Source organism: Vigna radiata, unplaced genomic scaffold (assembly GCF_000741045.1).
Source record: "Vigna radiata var. radiata cultivar VC1973A unplaced genomic scaffold, Vradiata_ver6 scaffold_357, whole genome shotgun sequence".
Classification (NCBI taxonomy): Eukaryota; Viridiplantae; Streptophyta; class Magnoliopsida; order Fabales; family Fabaceae; genus Vigna; species Vigna radiata.
The window spans coordinates 10847-27187 of NW_014542188.1; the positions used below are offsets into that span (position 1 = coordinate 10847).

Consider the following 16341-nt stretch of genomic DNA (forward strand, 5'->3'; position numbering starts at 1 on the left):
CTCTCTCTTGGTGTTGAGAAACTAAGTCTATCAATTCTAACAGCTATATCTTAGTAGCATATCAATCCTACAATCTCAAGGATTTGTATCATAGAATAGGATGTGATTGTTTCCTAAATTATCCAATTAATGTATGTAATGAGGCTGAATAGAGAGAAATTGTTTTCTTCTAACTTTGAGGTGGTATAAAAGCTTATGATCCTTGGGAACCTCTAATTGTGTGGTTAAATTGCAACCTTTCTTGTTGTGTAAACCTAATTGCAACCTTCATTGTTGCACAACCTCCATTGATATGCACATTTAAATAATTTATTTCTTTATGCCTTAATTGCACATAATTGTAATTGCTGAAATGAAAAATGGTGACAAGCTTTACAATGTAGGAGAATTCTAAGGTGTTCATTTAGCCTATCCGTTGAATAGAAAAATTATCTAAATGGTTTCCAGTCATTAAGACCATCTTCAAAGGAAAAGGAAAGGCTAGCCATTTAACTTTATGACTATCTTGCTGAAGATGATCCTACAACTAGTTCATGGGACAAAGAAGACTCCATGATGATGGCTTGGTTATGGAACAAAATGATTCTAGAAATTAGTGACACATCTATGTTTCTCAATTCAACAAAAGCCATATAGATTGCCAAAGAGAAAATAACAAGATATAATGTGTATGATAGGAGGAAACAAATTAAGGAGTAGTTGTTAGTTAGGTTGTTTCGGTGAGTGAGGTTTTCTTTATATAGTTGGGGGGTCCTAGTATGTTAGGCACTTTTGGATAGTTTTGTAGATTGAGCTTTAACTCTTTGTGAAAGGGGAACCTTTGGAAGAGAGAGTGCTCTCCTATTTTTGTGTTCTTTTCAATCTAAACAATAAAGAATATTACTCTTCTTTCTCTTTTCAATTATGGGTTCCTAACAAATTGGTCTGACCTGTCGGATATCAGAAAAAGGGGAAGATATAGAGGGAAGAATTAGCACAATTGAGAAGTTGGTCAGCGAGTAGGGGAGGGCAACTAAGGAGCTAAGAGATGGGCAACAAGAACTCAAGGAAATGACTGGAGTTCTTATGAAAAACTCCAAGAAGTTAGACAGAAGTTTGGAGGGTAGCCAAGGGTTTGTGAATGAGGTAAAGATGGGTATGGCTGTTGAGAAAAATAGTCTGCAAGACATCAAGAAAGCAAAGAAACCCTTGGGTGGAGGAGAAAATTCAATCAATTGGGAGCAGAAAAGGAAGAGGATACCATTAACAATAATGGAACTAGGGAGGGTGAGGAAGAACCACTTTTCTTGTTGGTTGAAGGAGTGGAGTTGTCCACATTTGAAGGGAATGACACCCAAGGTCAAACAACAAGGGCAACAAATGTTTTTGAAGTTCAAAACATTAAAGGATCAACAAGGGTACACCCAACAGTCAATAACATGGGTCCAAGACCTGGCAACAAAAATCCAAGAACCTTTCTTAGGAAGATCTTTTCTAAAGCCCTCTGTAGGAGTTGTTGGGGCAAAGAATGCATCACCATTTTTGAAAAGTGTAGGGGTAGAAAACAGAGAGCCATTGTTGGAAAATGGCCAGCAATTAAGCAAGAAGAAAGGGTGGAAGATTACATTCAAGAATTTGAAGTGGGAAACAACAATAGGGGTGAATTTTGTTATGCTATTGATGTGCTGCCTAGTAATAATACGAAACATGATGGTTTATGGGACATGGATATTCTTTATATCCATAAAGATATTGGCATTCTTGACAAGGGCAGGTTTGATTTCTTGGAGCTAACAGTGGGTGGAAATGCACGGAGAGTTTTACTTGAGAGTTTGGCAACAGTAACATGGACTGGGAGTGGGGAAAAATTCATCCAAGAATGCAAGATATTGGTGTCACAAGCAGATAAAACATTAGAAGATCAATGGCAGAGATATTTCTTTGCATTAGAAGATCAATGGCAGAGATATTTCTTTGCAGGGCTGCAATCTAACATTCACAATTGGTTGCCATAACAAGATCTAAAGGACTTAAATAGAGATATGAAAATTGTTCTAGTTGTGGAAGAAAGGTCAGCAATGAAGAATCACACCCTCTATAAGGAAGAAAAGCCCAAAACAGAAGGGAGATTTGTAACAGAAAAATATAGTACGATTGAGGAGGAAGGCGATGCAACAATAAAGAGAGTTGAAGGTGGAGATGTAGCCAAGCAACAATTTTTCCCAAAATCAAATTTACTAATATGAATATGAATTCATGGTTGAACTTAGATGTGATAATGATTGGAACATCACTGACATTGGAAGTTTGGGATTCCACATTACTGGGTCAAAATCTGGTATACAAAAACCACTATCATATCAACCACCACCCAAGCCTTCAGATCTGAAATTGCATGCAGTAGCCAGTGGGTTCCCTTCCGATGATAAGACAATATCACAATGTCATGAGATCAAGCTTCATTATTCCAACCTTGAGGACAAAGTTGTTTTGTAGTGACATGTAATGATAGGATATAATGTATATGATAAGAGGAAACAAATTAAGGAGTAGCTGTTAGAGTGAGTGAGGTTTCCTCTATATAGTTGGGGGGTCCTGATATGCTAGGCACTTTTGGATAATTTTGTAGATTGAGCTTTATCTCTTTGTGAAGGGGACACCCTTGGAAGAGAGAGTGCTCTCCTATTTTTGTGTTCTTTTAAGTCTATACAATAAAGAATATTAATCTTCTTTCTCTTTTCAATTCTGGGTTCGTAACACAAAACCTATTCCGAGGTGTTATTAGTAGGATATTGAATGTTCTACTTGAAGTTGTTAAAAGCTGTTAAAATGTTCCAAAGATCTTTTTAGTAATGATTACTTTAGGGTAAGAGTTCTCTGTATATAGATGTTGATGTACTATTTCATATGAATCAATTTGAATAAATATCTTCTTTCTTTCAGAGTAATCCTTTCATGTTGGTTTCGGTTCTTTATAGGGTTGCCTGAAGTGCACCCAACTTATGGTTCTGTTTGTTGCCACACCCGGAGCCACCACTAGACCTTTGTTGGAGCCACCACTAGATCTACGCTAGACCTTCCCAAAGCTTTCACCAAACCCTTGCCATAATTGTTTTTGTACCTTAGCCGGAGCTGTCATTGGACCTCTGCCAAACCTTTCACCATAGCTTTTGCAAAAGCTTCTGCCGTTGCCATCGTCAGACTTGTTGTTGTCATCACCACAACCATCGTCGAGGCTTTTGTGTCTTATTGTTTTGTTTTAATTAAGCATGAAGACTCCACTACAGTGTTGATCTTTTAACTTTAGAGGTACAGGCACACATGCACTACGTGCTGAAATTGAACGTTTGAAATCTCTCATGGAGTCTATCAATAAGTCACCTTTTGGTACGTGCTTGGTAGCCGTGATTGGTAAGAACTCCAGTTCCTCTTTTCATGTTTCTAAAACTTTATATAAAGACTCCAGGGTTCCAAACTCTGGTGCGACAGACCATAAGACCCCTAGAGTCTATGCAATCATTCCAATTTATTTTATTTCCTTTTTTTAGGAGAATGTATTTAGTAAAATATTTCTTTTCTAACTCTCATTATTCAAGTATATGTTACATGCGATGTAATCCAATTGGATATGTGATACAAGTGTTACACATGCTATATCTGGTAAGGAATAAATGGTTAGTACGAAAATAAATCATCAACGTTTATGCTTGAATTTAAACAATTTCTTTTGAATAAACCAGCTTAATATGTGAAAAATGCAAATCCAAACACACTAAGGCCTTTAGAGATAAGTAGCTTCTCACCTCCCACCTTGCCCAACGCTCCATAAGCTGGGTTCTTTTCAAAAGTAGTCCAGGCCTCTGAAAAATAAATTATTTTTATCCTAATCTCATGCAAAGAAATTTATGAAGACGAAAATTAAGAAACAAAAATAATACCTGGGTAGCTAAATATATATTGTTTAAATACTGAGGTCGTGCATGAACAATTGCTTGATATGCATTCCTTCGCCCATCTCTACTCTGCAGAGGAAATTTTGGTAGGGAGAATCAGTTCTGGGATTGTAAGGTTGCATCAATTACCAATCATCCGCTCATCGGTATGATGTTAAAAAATTTATTAAGATTAATTGTGGTTAAAAACCTGAGAAGATTATATTGCTGAAATATGGAAGGAAAAAAAGCAGCATATTCTAGAATTAGTACCCCAAAGTCAAAGAAGAAGTTGGAACGGTCCACCATAAATATCTCTAGTGCACTTCTCCTAAGAAGATATCTGTAAAAGGCATCAATTAATGACATGCGTACAACATTAAGTTCAAAATGTTCACTCCGTATGGACAACAACTTTGCACTATAAACTGTCAAAAAGAAAACATCAAGTAGCTAAGCAAAATGGAAGGTGCAATTAGACAGGGAGATATTTACTCAATGGATTGCTATTGTTTTCTGGCACCTCCTTCATTAGATTATTTATTATTGCACTATACCTTCCCTCAATTTGAATAACCAATTTAGAAATATCCAAATGCATCTTGGGTGGGCTCATATACTCGATTTTGGAAAGAAAAGTTCAACACTTCAATAGAAGCATAGTGGAAAAAAAAAGTTAGAAAATTGAGTTTTAATAGTAATATGCAGTTTTTCTAGTAGTCCTTTGATGCAGACTGCAATAACAAAAGAAAATAAGGACATAAAAAGAATGCAAAAAAAGGAATAGGAAAAGGGGATTATATTATGTATCCCTAAAAGAGGCAAGCAAAACATGCACTAGAAATGATAGACAATTATAATATCCCAAAGCAATGACTCCTTCCAGGGAAGCATGAAAGCTACTCTATCCCACCATAACAGATTCACCCTTTCCACCTCACACTCTCATCCTGCTGAAGTTATGGGATTGTACTCTCTCTCTCTCTGCCTAATTCTGCCAGGTCATCCTACCCTTTTGCTATCTCCAAAGTAATGGGATTGTACTCTCTCTATAACTAATTCTGCCAATTCAGCCTTTCCTCTTGTTGTCTCCCTTGTTTTCCCTTTACTTTTCAAGAGAATTCACTCTATTGGCTTTGTGGCTACCTCTTGGACTATCATTTCTTCAGGCCCACCACTTCTTTCTTGACTCTCATCACTTTTGGTGTGTGTGGGTGAAGTGTTTTTAAGTGCTTCTATTGTATGTAGGATATTAAATGCATTACTAGAAATTGGTAGAATATCTAATTTATTACTAGAAGCTAATATAAGTTCTTAAAAGATTCTAGAGATCTCCTTGTAATTATTACTTTACCGTTAGAATTCTCCATACATAGAGACGAATGTAATGTTTCAAATGACTAAATTGAATAAAAATCTTCTTCCTTTTATATTAATTCTTTCTAGTTGGTATCAAAGCTCCCAATCTTAGGAGCCCTCCTTCTGCATTTCTTCTTTATCGTCTTAGTTAAGATTCCTTTTAGGGTTGTGTTAGGAAGTTACGGGTATATGAGAGCAGAAAGAGGAGTTAGTTAGCCTAACTGATGTAGCAGTTAGGAGAGGCGGGATAAGTGGTATAAAAGAGTCGAGTAATTGTTTAGGGAGGCAGTTAGTTGTTTTGTTAGTTTGTACAGGACGTATTATTCCTGTAAGGGGGAGGTTAAGCTCTCTTGCTGTCTACAAGCATTGTATTCTTTGTTGTGCATAATACTATGAGAGGTTATACAGAGGTTTCTGGTGTTTTACGCGTGTGTTGCTTTAGGTTTCTTTATTAAGAACCTAACATTTGGTCGACCTGCCGGATCAAGAAAGGGGTTGACGGAGATGGAGAGCATAACAGAGGGAAGGTTGGAGAATCTTGAAATCACTGTGGAAGGGATTAAGGCGGAGACCACTGTGATACGACGTGACATGAAGCAAATGATGCGACTCATGGGGGGAGGAACGAACAATCAAGATGGAAACTCTGACTGAAGCAGTAATTCAGTGAACGATAATCACGATAGACATGATCATGGGGGCATCCAGCAAAATTGGCAGAAACGAGTAGACCTACCGGCGTTTGAGGGAATGGAACCGCAGAGCTGGATTAATAGGACGGAACGTTTCTTCGACATCCAGAAGGTAGCGGAGGAGGACAAGGTGGAGCTCGCCTATATCGGCATGGAAGGTAGTGTGAGTTACTAGTTTAAAGTCTGGAAAGATAAAGCGAAGGACTGCTCATGGTCTGGTCTGAAAACGGCGTTGTTGAATCGGTTCGGAGGGGGTTTCAGAGGGGCTGTGTTTGAACAGCTGGCGACGCTACGACAAGATGGAACGGTGGAGGGGTATGTCAAAAATTTTGAAATTTTGCTGGGGCAAACCCAGGGATTGGCGGAAGAATTAGCGTTGGGGTTTTTCCTCGCGGGGCTACGAGAAGACCTTAAGGGACAGGTTCATATCCAAGATCCCCAAGAATTCATGGTGGCGGTGAGAATTGCGCGGGACGTGGAAGATGCAATGTTTCGAGCGCGAGGAGGGGTTTGGAATGGCTTTAGGCCGAATCCCACGAGTATGCGAGTCTCGTCGACAGTCGTCCGAGGGGAAACCGATCGGTTATCGGTGAATCGGTCAGGCAGAACGGAGGGAAATGGCACAAACAGGAAAGAAGGGTCGACGACAGCCAGTAGCGTGAGGGGCAGTACGATCGGAGGAGGTGATAACAAAGCAAGGACCGTACGCAACTTACCTTACCCCAAATATCTGAAAAGGAGGGAAGAAGGACGCTACTTCTAATGTGGGGGTCCATTTGCTCCGGTCCATCGTTGTTCAGAGAGGAGCCTGCGAGTACTGTTGCTGGCAGAGGATGAGGAGGACGGCAGAGACGAGGGAACTAGTCTAGAATCCAAACCTATGGATGGGAAAGAGGCAGTGGATTTGACAGATGCACAGAGGGCAGAGATGGAGTTGATTCTGCAGGCGCACTATCGAGTTTTTCGAGAGGTGCAAGGGTTACCACCGCTTCGTGAAATGGTGCACCGAATACCATTGAAAGAAGGGGAAAATCCAGTGAATGTCCGCCCCTATCTTTACCCACATCATTTAAAAGGAGAAATTGAGAGGCAAGTGGCTGATATGCTTAGTGCGAGAATAATCCGAACCAGTTCGAGTCCGTATTCCAGTCCGGTGATACTGGTATGGAAGAAAGAGAAGAGTTGGCGTTTTTGCGTGGATTATCGGGCGTTAAAGGGCGACCATTCTGGACAAATTTCCTATCCCTGTTATCGAAGAGCTCCTGGACGGGTTGAGAGGGGCTGCATATTTTTCAAAGATCGATCTTAAAGCAGGCTATCATCATATTAGAATTGGGGAGGAGGACGTACACAAAACAACATTTAGGACTCACCAGGGCCACTACGAGTTTCTAGTGCTGCCCTTCGGTCTCACGAATGCACCGTCTACATTCCAGATGCGATGAATGACCTTTTACAACGGTATTTAAGAAAATTTGTATTGGTCTTCGATGAAATTTTAGTTTACAGTGCCAGTTGGGAAGAGCATCTTGGGCATGTAAATCGGGTGTTGGAAGTGTTAGAAAGGAGCGACTGGATAGCCAACAAAAAAAAAATGTGAATTTGGGAAAAGGAAGATAGCATACCTGGGGCATAAAATTTCAGAAGTCGAAGTTGAAATGGATGGGGACAAGATCAAGGCGGTTGTAGAATGGGAAGAACCGAAGACCCTCAAAGCCTTAAGGGGTTTCCTAGGTTTAACAAGGTATTACAGGAGGTTTGTGAGGGGATATGGTAAGATAGCCAAGTCATTGACAGAATTGCTGAAGAATGGCAAATTTTTATGGTCAGATCAAGCTAGACATGCCATGGCAGAGCTGAAAAAGGCGGTCACCACTGCGTCAGTCTTAACTTTACCTGATTTTAGTCAGGTGTTCCACGTGGAATGCGATGCTTCAGGAGGGGGAATAGGGGTTGTACTGACTCAAAGCAAGAAACCAATTGCGTTTTTCAGCAAGGCACTGTCGGAAACCTCCATGAACAAGTCGATATACGAAAAGGAGTTAATGATGTTGGTTTGGCCATCCAACATTGGAGACCTTATCTATTGGGGAGGAAGTTTGTGGTGCATACTGACCAACACAGTTTAAAATACCTGCTTGAGCAAAGAATCACCACATACAGCCAACAAAACTGGATAGCCAAGTTGATGGGCTATGACTTTGAAATCATGTACAAAAAAGGGAGTTCCAACACGGTGGCTGATGCTTTATCAAGGAAGGGAGAAGGAGATTCCGAGGAAGCAAAGTTACGGGTAATGCCCAAGTCTTATTGGCAGGACTTCCAGGAGGTGTTACAGGAGGTGGAAAGGGGTGAAACGTTGAGGAAGATAATAGTTGACATTAAAAGGGATCCAAACTGTCACGCAGCATATACTTTGGAAAATAACAGACTACACCACAAGGGGAGACTAGTAATATTAGCCACATCTACTTGGATTCCCAAATTATTGGCTGAATTTCACGTGACGAGCACAGGTGGGCACTCATGGGTATTTAGAACATACAAGAGAATAGCCCAATCTCTTTATTGGGTGGGCATGAAGAAAGTCGTCACCGACTTTGTAGCAGGATGCGTAATTTGTCAGCAGCACAAGTATATGGCAGCCTCGCCCAAGGTCTGTTGCAACCTTTACCGATACCGCAAGCAATATGGGAGGAGATCAGCATGGACTTCATTGTGAAGTTACCCAAATCCCAGGGTTATGATGCCATTTTGGTTGTGGTGGATAGGCTGAGCAAATACGCACATTTTATGGCACTTAGACATCCTTACTCGGCTAGAACAGTAGCGGAGGTATTTACCCGAGAGGTGGTCAGATTACATGGAATTCCTGTCTCGATCGTGAGTGACCGAGACCCCGTGTTTCTGAGTATATTTTGGAAGGAGCTCTTTAGAATGCAAGGTACTCAGCTCAATATGAGCACTGTATACCACCCGGCGACGGATGGACAAACAGAGGTGATCAATCGTATTTTGGAGGGATATTTGAGATGTTTTTGCTCCAAACAGCCCAAAAGTTGGCATGGAGTGTTACCATGGGCTGAGTATTGGTACAACACAAGTTACCAGGGAGCCGCAAGGTGTATGCCGTTTGAAACGGTCTATTGTAGAACCCCTCCGTCCTTGAGCAGATTTGTACTAGGGGAGTCAGCGGTGGAAGTAGTCGCACAACATCTAATGACAAGGGATGAGGCCTTGAAGCAACTGAAATTTCATCGTCGTGCCCATGATTTAATGGTGAACCAGGTGAACAGGAAGAGAAGAGACGTGGACATTGGAGTAGGGGACTGGGTCTACTTGAAGATTAGACCCCATAAGCAATCATCTATACCAGTTCGATTACATCCCAAACTGGCAGCCCAATACTTTGGCCCGTTCCAGGTAATACAGCAGGTGGGCCCGGTGGCATACCGTCTACAGCTGCCAGAAAATGCACGGATACATGCAGTCTTTCATGTATCACAACTTAAAAAGGCGGTGGGAACAAAGAAGATTGAGAAGGACCTACTAGCCGAGCTACAAGCAGAAGGGCCGACATATTGGCCAGTGGGAGTGTTGGAGAGAAGGCAACGGCAACAAGGGAATGAGACAATACAGTAGATCTTGGTTCAATGGCAAGAGGGCGGCAGAGAAAGGGCTACGTGGGAAGACGAGTTGACTATCCAAGATCCATATCCTGAATTTAACTTCAACCTTGGGGACAAGATTGCTGAAAAAGGGCGGGGGGTAATGTTAGGAAGTTACGGGTATGAGAGGAGAAAGAGGAGTTAGTTAGCCTAACTGCTGTAGCAGTTAGGAGAGGCAGGATAAGTGGTATAAAAGAGTCGAGTAATTGTTTAGGAAGGCAGTTAGTTGTTTTGTTAGTTTGTACAGGACGTATTATTCCTGTAAGGGGGAGGTTAAGCTCTCTTGCTGTCTACAAACATTGTATTCTTTGTTGTGCATAATACTACGAGAGGTTATACAGAGGTTTCTGGTGTGTTTATGCGTGTGTTGCTTTAGGTTTCTTGATTAAGAACCTAACAGGTTGCCTAAATTGCACCCATTTCCTTTAAATATTGGGATTGCCTGAAGTGTACACAACCTTGTCGTTCTGTCCTTTCTCACACTTCGTTGTCCATCGGAGTTGCTACTAGACCTTCACCATACCTTCATCGGACTTTCACCGGGGCCATCGTCGAACCTTTGTTGGATTTGTCGCCGGAACCTGGCTGGTGTTGTTGTCGGAGTCATCATTGGGCTTTCTTGTTAGAGCTTCCGCCATTGCCATCATCAAAATTGTCGTTGTTGCCGCCGCACCATATCTGGAGCTTTTCTGTCTTATTGTTCTCTTTAAATTTAGGGGACTATATTTTTTACTTAGCATGACAGACCCACTAAGCAATGTTGAGCTTCTAACTTCAAAGACGCATGCACTCCGTGTAAATTGAATGTTTAAAATCTCAGACGGAGTCTACCAGTAAGTCAGCTTCTGGTACTTGTTCTCTAGCTATGACCAGTAAAAACTTCACTTCATCTTTTAATGTTTCTAAAACTTTATGTAAGGACTCTTGTGTTCTCGACTCTAGTGCCACACACCATATGACCCCTTATTTGTCTCTTTTAATATTCTATGTTTCTCTTTTCGATAACCACATTCCTGTTGCCAATGGAACTTGTCCCAATAACTGGACATGGTAATGTTACACTTTTACCATCCCTCAACCTTAAAGATGTTCTTTATGTTCAAAAGCTTTCTAATAATCTTATTTCCATTAAAAAACTTACCCATGACCTAAAGTGTTATTTAACATTCTTTTCTACTCATTGTGTTTCCCATGTTCTTGTCATGGGGGAGGACAATTGGAACTATTAAGGAACATGGAGGGTTGTATTGTTTTAACAACTTGGATCTAAAGATAATATTAGTACACAAATAGGTACCTTTGTCTCCAATCTTACCCTACTTTTGAGTCCTCTCAAATTTGGCTTCTCCATCTGAGAGGTTCCTAATAAAGAACCTATGGGAAACACACTCCACGCACTCAACCAACATAGTCGAAAGTACTATGTGACCCTCTTTGTATTACCAATCAATCAAGAATACAAGATACAATGGTTGCAAAGAGCTTAACCTCCCCCTATAGGACAAACAAGTTCCAGTCAAACTATTATGAGATCAAAAACTAACTTCTACAATTACACCCACTCCTATTTATACAATCTCCTTTCCCGCTTTTCCTAACTGCCTTGGCAGTTAGGCTATGTAACGTTTTTCCTTCTTCTATATACAAGTAATCTCTTAACATTACCTTCCTCTCCTTCAACAACCTTGTCCCCAAGGTTGAACTTAGGATACTGATCCTGGATAGTAGCCACGTCTTCCCGTGTTACGCCCTCTCTGCCACCTTCTTGCCACTCAACCAAGACCTGTTGTACTACATCTTCCCCCTACGGCCTCTGTCTCTTCTCCAGAATTCTCACTGGCCAATACGTGGGCCCTTCTGCTTGCAACTCCGTGGGCAGCTCCTTCTCGATTCTCTTCTCTCCCACAACTTTCTTTAGTTGGGATACATGAAAAACCGAATGTATCCTTGCTGCTTCCGGCAACTGTAAGCGGAAAGCCACCTTCCCCACCTGCTATACCACCTGGAACGGTCCAAAATAACGGGCTGAAAGTTTTGGATGTAATCGAACCAGCATGGACGATTGCCTATGGGGTCTATTCTTCAAGTAGACCCAATCCCCCACCTTAATATTTGCTTCCCTCCTTCTTTTGTTTGCTTGATTAACCATTAAATCCTGTGCTTGATTTAAATGGAATTTTAATTGTTTTAGCACCTCATCTCTCGTCATTAGGTCCTGTGCTACTGTTTCCACAGGTGTCTCTCCTGGAACAAATGTACTCAAGGATGGTGGAGCTCAGCCATACACAATTTCAAAAGGGGAACACCTCGCTGCACCCTGGTAATTGGTATTATACGAGTATTCAGCCCACGGTAGCATCATCTTCCAGCTTTTGGGTTGTTCCGAACAGAGGCACCTCAAATACCCTTCTACAATACGATTCAAGACCTCCGTTTGGCCGTCAGTCTCCGGAAGGTAGCCCGTGCTTATTTTGAGCTGGGTTCCCTGCATCCTAAAAAGTTCTCTCCAAAACACCTTAGAAAGAGGGGATCCCTATCACTAACAATCGACATACGGATTCCGTGTAACTTGACTATTTCTTGGATGAAAACTTCTGCCATGGTCCTAGCTGAGTAGGGATGCTTCAACGCTATGAAATGGTCGTATTTGCTCAGCTTATCCACCACCACCAAAATCGCATAGTAGCCCTGAGACTTGGGCAACTTCACAATGAAATCTAGGCTCACCTCCTCCCAGACGGCCTGAGGAATAAGCAGGGGTTGTAGTAAACCTTGGGGAGATGCAGCCATGTATTTATGCTGCTGACATATCACACACCCAGCCACAAACTCCGTTACCGTTTTCTTCATACCCACCCAGTATAAGGATTGAGCTATCCTTCTGTAAGTGCGGAACACCCTTGAATGACCCCCTGTGCTTGTCACATGAAACTCGGCTAATAATTTGGGGATCCAGATTGATTTAGCCGAGAGCACTAACCTCCCTTTGTAGTGTAACCTGTCGTTCTCCAACGTATACGCTGTGTGGCAATTTGGGTCTCTCCTGACATCATCAATTATTTTTCTGAGTGTCTCATCCTCCTCCACTTCCTTCAACACTTCTTGGAAATCATGCCAGTAGGGCCTGGAAATAGCTTGCAACTCTACTTCCTGCATGCCTCCTTCTCCTTTTCTAGACAGGGCATCAACAACCTTATTAGATATCCTTGTCTTGTACACAATATCAAAATCATAGCCCATAAGTTTGGCTATCCAGTTATGCTAGCTTGTGATTTTCTGTTCTAGCAGGTACTTCAAACTGCGCTGGTCTGTATGCACCACAAACCTTCGTCCAAGCAGATACGACCTCTAATGTTGGATGGCCATCACCAACGCCATCAACTCCTTCTCATATATAGACTTACTCAGTGACCCCTCCGACAGAACCTTGCTAAAGAACGCGATGGGCTTCTTGTTTTGCATCAGCACAGCTCCTACACCACCCCCTGAAGCATCACACTCCACATGGAATTCCTGATTAAAATTAGGTAAGATCAAAACTGGTGCGGAAGTAATGGTCGTTTTAAGAGCTGCCATAGTTGCTCTTGCTTGCTCCGACCACACAAACTTTCCCTTTTTCAATAATTCTGTGAGGGGTTTGTCCAATTTCCCGTATCCCTGCACAAATCTCCGATAGTACCCCGTTAAACCCAGAAACCCTCTCAAGGCCTTCAAGTTTCTCGGTTCTTTCCACTCCAACACAACTTTGATCTTGTCTTTATCCATCTCAACACCCTTTTCAGAAATTTGGTGGCCTAGGTATTGGATTCGCTGCTTCCCAAACTCGCACTTGCTTTGATTGGCCACCCAACACTGCTGCTCCAATAGCTGCAACACTAACTTCAAATGCTTTAAATGATCCTCCCATGTGGGGCTGTAAACTAAGATGTCACCGAAGAAGACGAGCACGCATTTCCTTATAGCCTAACTCCAAGAAGTTGTTTAAGAATAGTGGCGTTGAGTTTCTTGACCCAAGGTATGGCATCATCAAGCTGTTCATGGCGCTCTGGAATGTGGCCGACGTGTTGGTTAGCCCAAAGGGCATCACCAGGAATTCAAAGTGGCCTTGGTGTGTTAGGAACGTAGTCTTGGGAATATCTTCCTCTCCCATCCTTATCTGATGATAACCTGCCTTCAAGTCTATCTTGGAGAAATATTTTGGCCCTTTTAACTCATCCAATAGCTCTTCGATCACAGGTATTGGGAATTTATCCGGGACGGTAGCCTTGTTCAGAGCGCGATAATCCACACAGAACCGCCAACTGCCGTCCTTCTTCTTCACCAAAATCACTGGACTGGAGTAGGGGCTCTGGCTTGGACGTATAATCCCTGCTTTCATCATATGCACTACTTGTTTCTCGATTTCTCCCTTCATAAGATGAGGATATCTATAGGACCGGACATTTATAGGATTTACACCCTCCTTGAGTACAATATCACGATGTGGAGGTAAACTTTCTCTCTCCTGAAACACTTGGTAGTGCGCTTGCAGCACTGCTCCAAGCTCAGCTTTCTACCCCCTGTCAACTCATCAGTCCACTCACCGCATGCTTCCTACTCCACTATGCCCAAATCACAATCTAACACCCATGACTCAGCATTAGCCAATTTTAGCAACGCCTTAGGTTCCACTAGCGATCTAGATAGAGCTGGATCACCCCTTACCATGACCTTCTTACCCTCCACAACATACACCATGGGCATCTCTCTCCAATTTATCATAACTTCTCCCAATTTGGCCAGCCATGCAATACCCAGAATGACATCCACTCCCCCCAACTCAAACACATATAATTCCTCCTCTACTGTGGCATCTCCTAAATTTATTCGGACCTTCTCACAACGTCCTTGGGTTACTCTTTTGTGTCCATCCCCGAGACTTACTGCATAGGAGGGTGTACAAGTCACCTTTAACTCCAACTCCTCCGCCACACTCCGACTGATGAAGTTGTGACTGGCCCCGCCTATCGATAAGTACCACCATTCTTCTTTCTCCGATTTAACCTGTCAATTTCATGGTTTTTGGAGGGGTCAGCCCCTCTTCTGAGCACGCCGACAATTCCATGGGCACGCCGACAATTAAAGTTCCTACTTCAGTTCAAGAAGCATAAAAGGATGAGAATTGGGTTCAAGCCATGAATGAAGAAATGAGTGCCTTAGAAAAAAACCAAACATGGGACATTGTTAACATGCCACTAGATAAAAGGACAATAGTATGCAAATGGGTTTATAATGTAAAGTATAAATTTGATGGCACATTAGAATGTTACAAAGCAAGGTTAGTTGCTAAAGGATTTACTTAGACTTATGGTAAGGATTATGAGGAGACATTTTGCTCTAGTGGCAAAGATGAATACAGTTAGAATAATTTTCTCATTGGAAGCTTATTTTGGTAGGGAATTACAACAGTTTGATGTGAAAAATGACTTCTGGCAAGGATAATTATAGGAAGAAGTCTATATGAAAATTCTCACAGGTTTTTGGCCTATTGCAGAAGGGAATAAAGTATGTAGGTTGAAGAAAGCCTTGTACAGACTCAAGCAGTCACCCTGTGCTTGGTTTGGTGGAGTCACTCATGTTATGATCTCCATGGGGTATCGAAATAGTCAAGGTATTCATCAAGCATTCCGCAAAAGGTAAACTTACACTACTCTTAGTCTATGTTAATGCTATGATTGTTGCAAGAGATGATGAACATGAAAAACAAATCCTAAAAGAAAAACTTGTTGCTCAATTTGAAATGAAGGATCTAGGAAAGTTAAAGTACTTCCTTAGGATAGAGAAATTGGATTGTGGTCTTATCACTACTTCCTACGTCCCATCTAGGCTTCAACTTGCAGATTTGTTTACAAAAGGTCTTCCCACCTAGCGTTTTCTTGATCTCATAAGCAAACTGCCTGGAAACTATAGATATCCATTCACAAGTTTATGGGCGAGAGCTGTAAGTATGATATTAAATGCATTACTAGAAGTTGGTAGAATATTAAATGAATTACTAGATGCTAATAGAAGTTGTTAAAAGATTAACTTTAGGGTTAGAGTTCTCTATATATAGAGGCTAATGTATTGTTTCAAATGAATCAATTGAATAAAAATATTCTTTCTTTTATATTAATTCTTTCTAGTGTTTCCTTTGCCCCCAGTTTAATTTAGTGCAGAGTTATGTTTTTGGCTTTGCCATGTTCCACCCAACATTTAAGATAAAAACAACAATGACATTTAACATACTTAGAGTTTTTCTCATATCTTAAAATATTTAAGATATATATATATATATATATATATATATATATATATATATATATATATATATATATATATATATATATATATATCTGTGTGTGTGTGTATTAAAAATAAAATTGACTACAAGTGCATATAATAGAACAATAAAATAAAAAATAATCAACAAAATGAATTCACCTTCGACTATAAATTTGATGAAGGGTAGATATTAACCAGCTGTGGTTCTTTTCTTGGTCTCGTGTCTCATAACCAAATTTCAAACCATCCATCATGGTGCTCATCTCATTATTGTCAACTATAAAATTGATCCTCCTACTAGTAACCTACAACAAGACAATGGCATTTCACACTAATGCAGTTGAACTATATTTAAGGCAAGAGAATAATTTGTATATTCTTCATCCATTTTTCTGACAATAAAAATAG

The 16341-nt window shown here is 41.0% G+C and overlaps 1 protein-coding gene across 1 annotated transcript in view; it reads right to left on the reverse strand.

Annotated features, from left to right (window-relative positions):
• The window catches only part of LOC106779207 (BEACH domain-containing protein C2), a 59117-nt gene that overhangs the window by 5066 nt on the left and 37710 nt on the right, over positions 1-16341 (reverse strand). The window contains exons 16-19 of the mRNA XM_022776489.1: positions 16093-16238; positions 4185-4254; positions 3918-4001; positions 3783-3839 (exon numbers count right to left, since the gene is read on the reverse strand). Of these exons, the coding sequence (XP_022632210.1) occupies positions 3783-3839; positions 3918-4001; positions 4185-4254; positions 16093-16238 (357 nt within the window). The remainder of the gene's footprint in view (positions 1-3782; positions 3840-3917; positions 4002-4184; positions 4255-16092; positions 16239-16341) is intronic.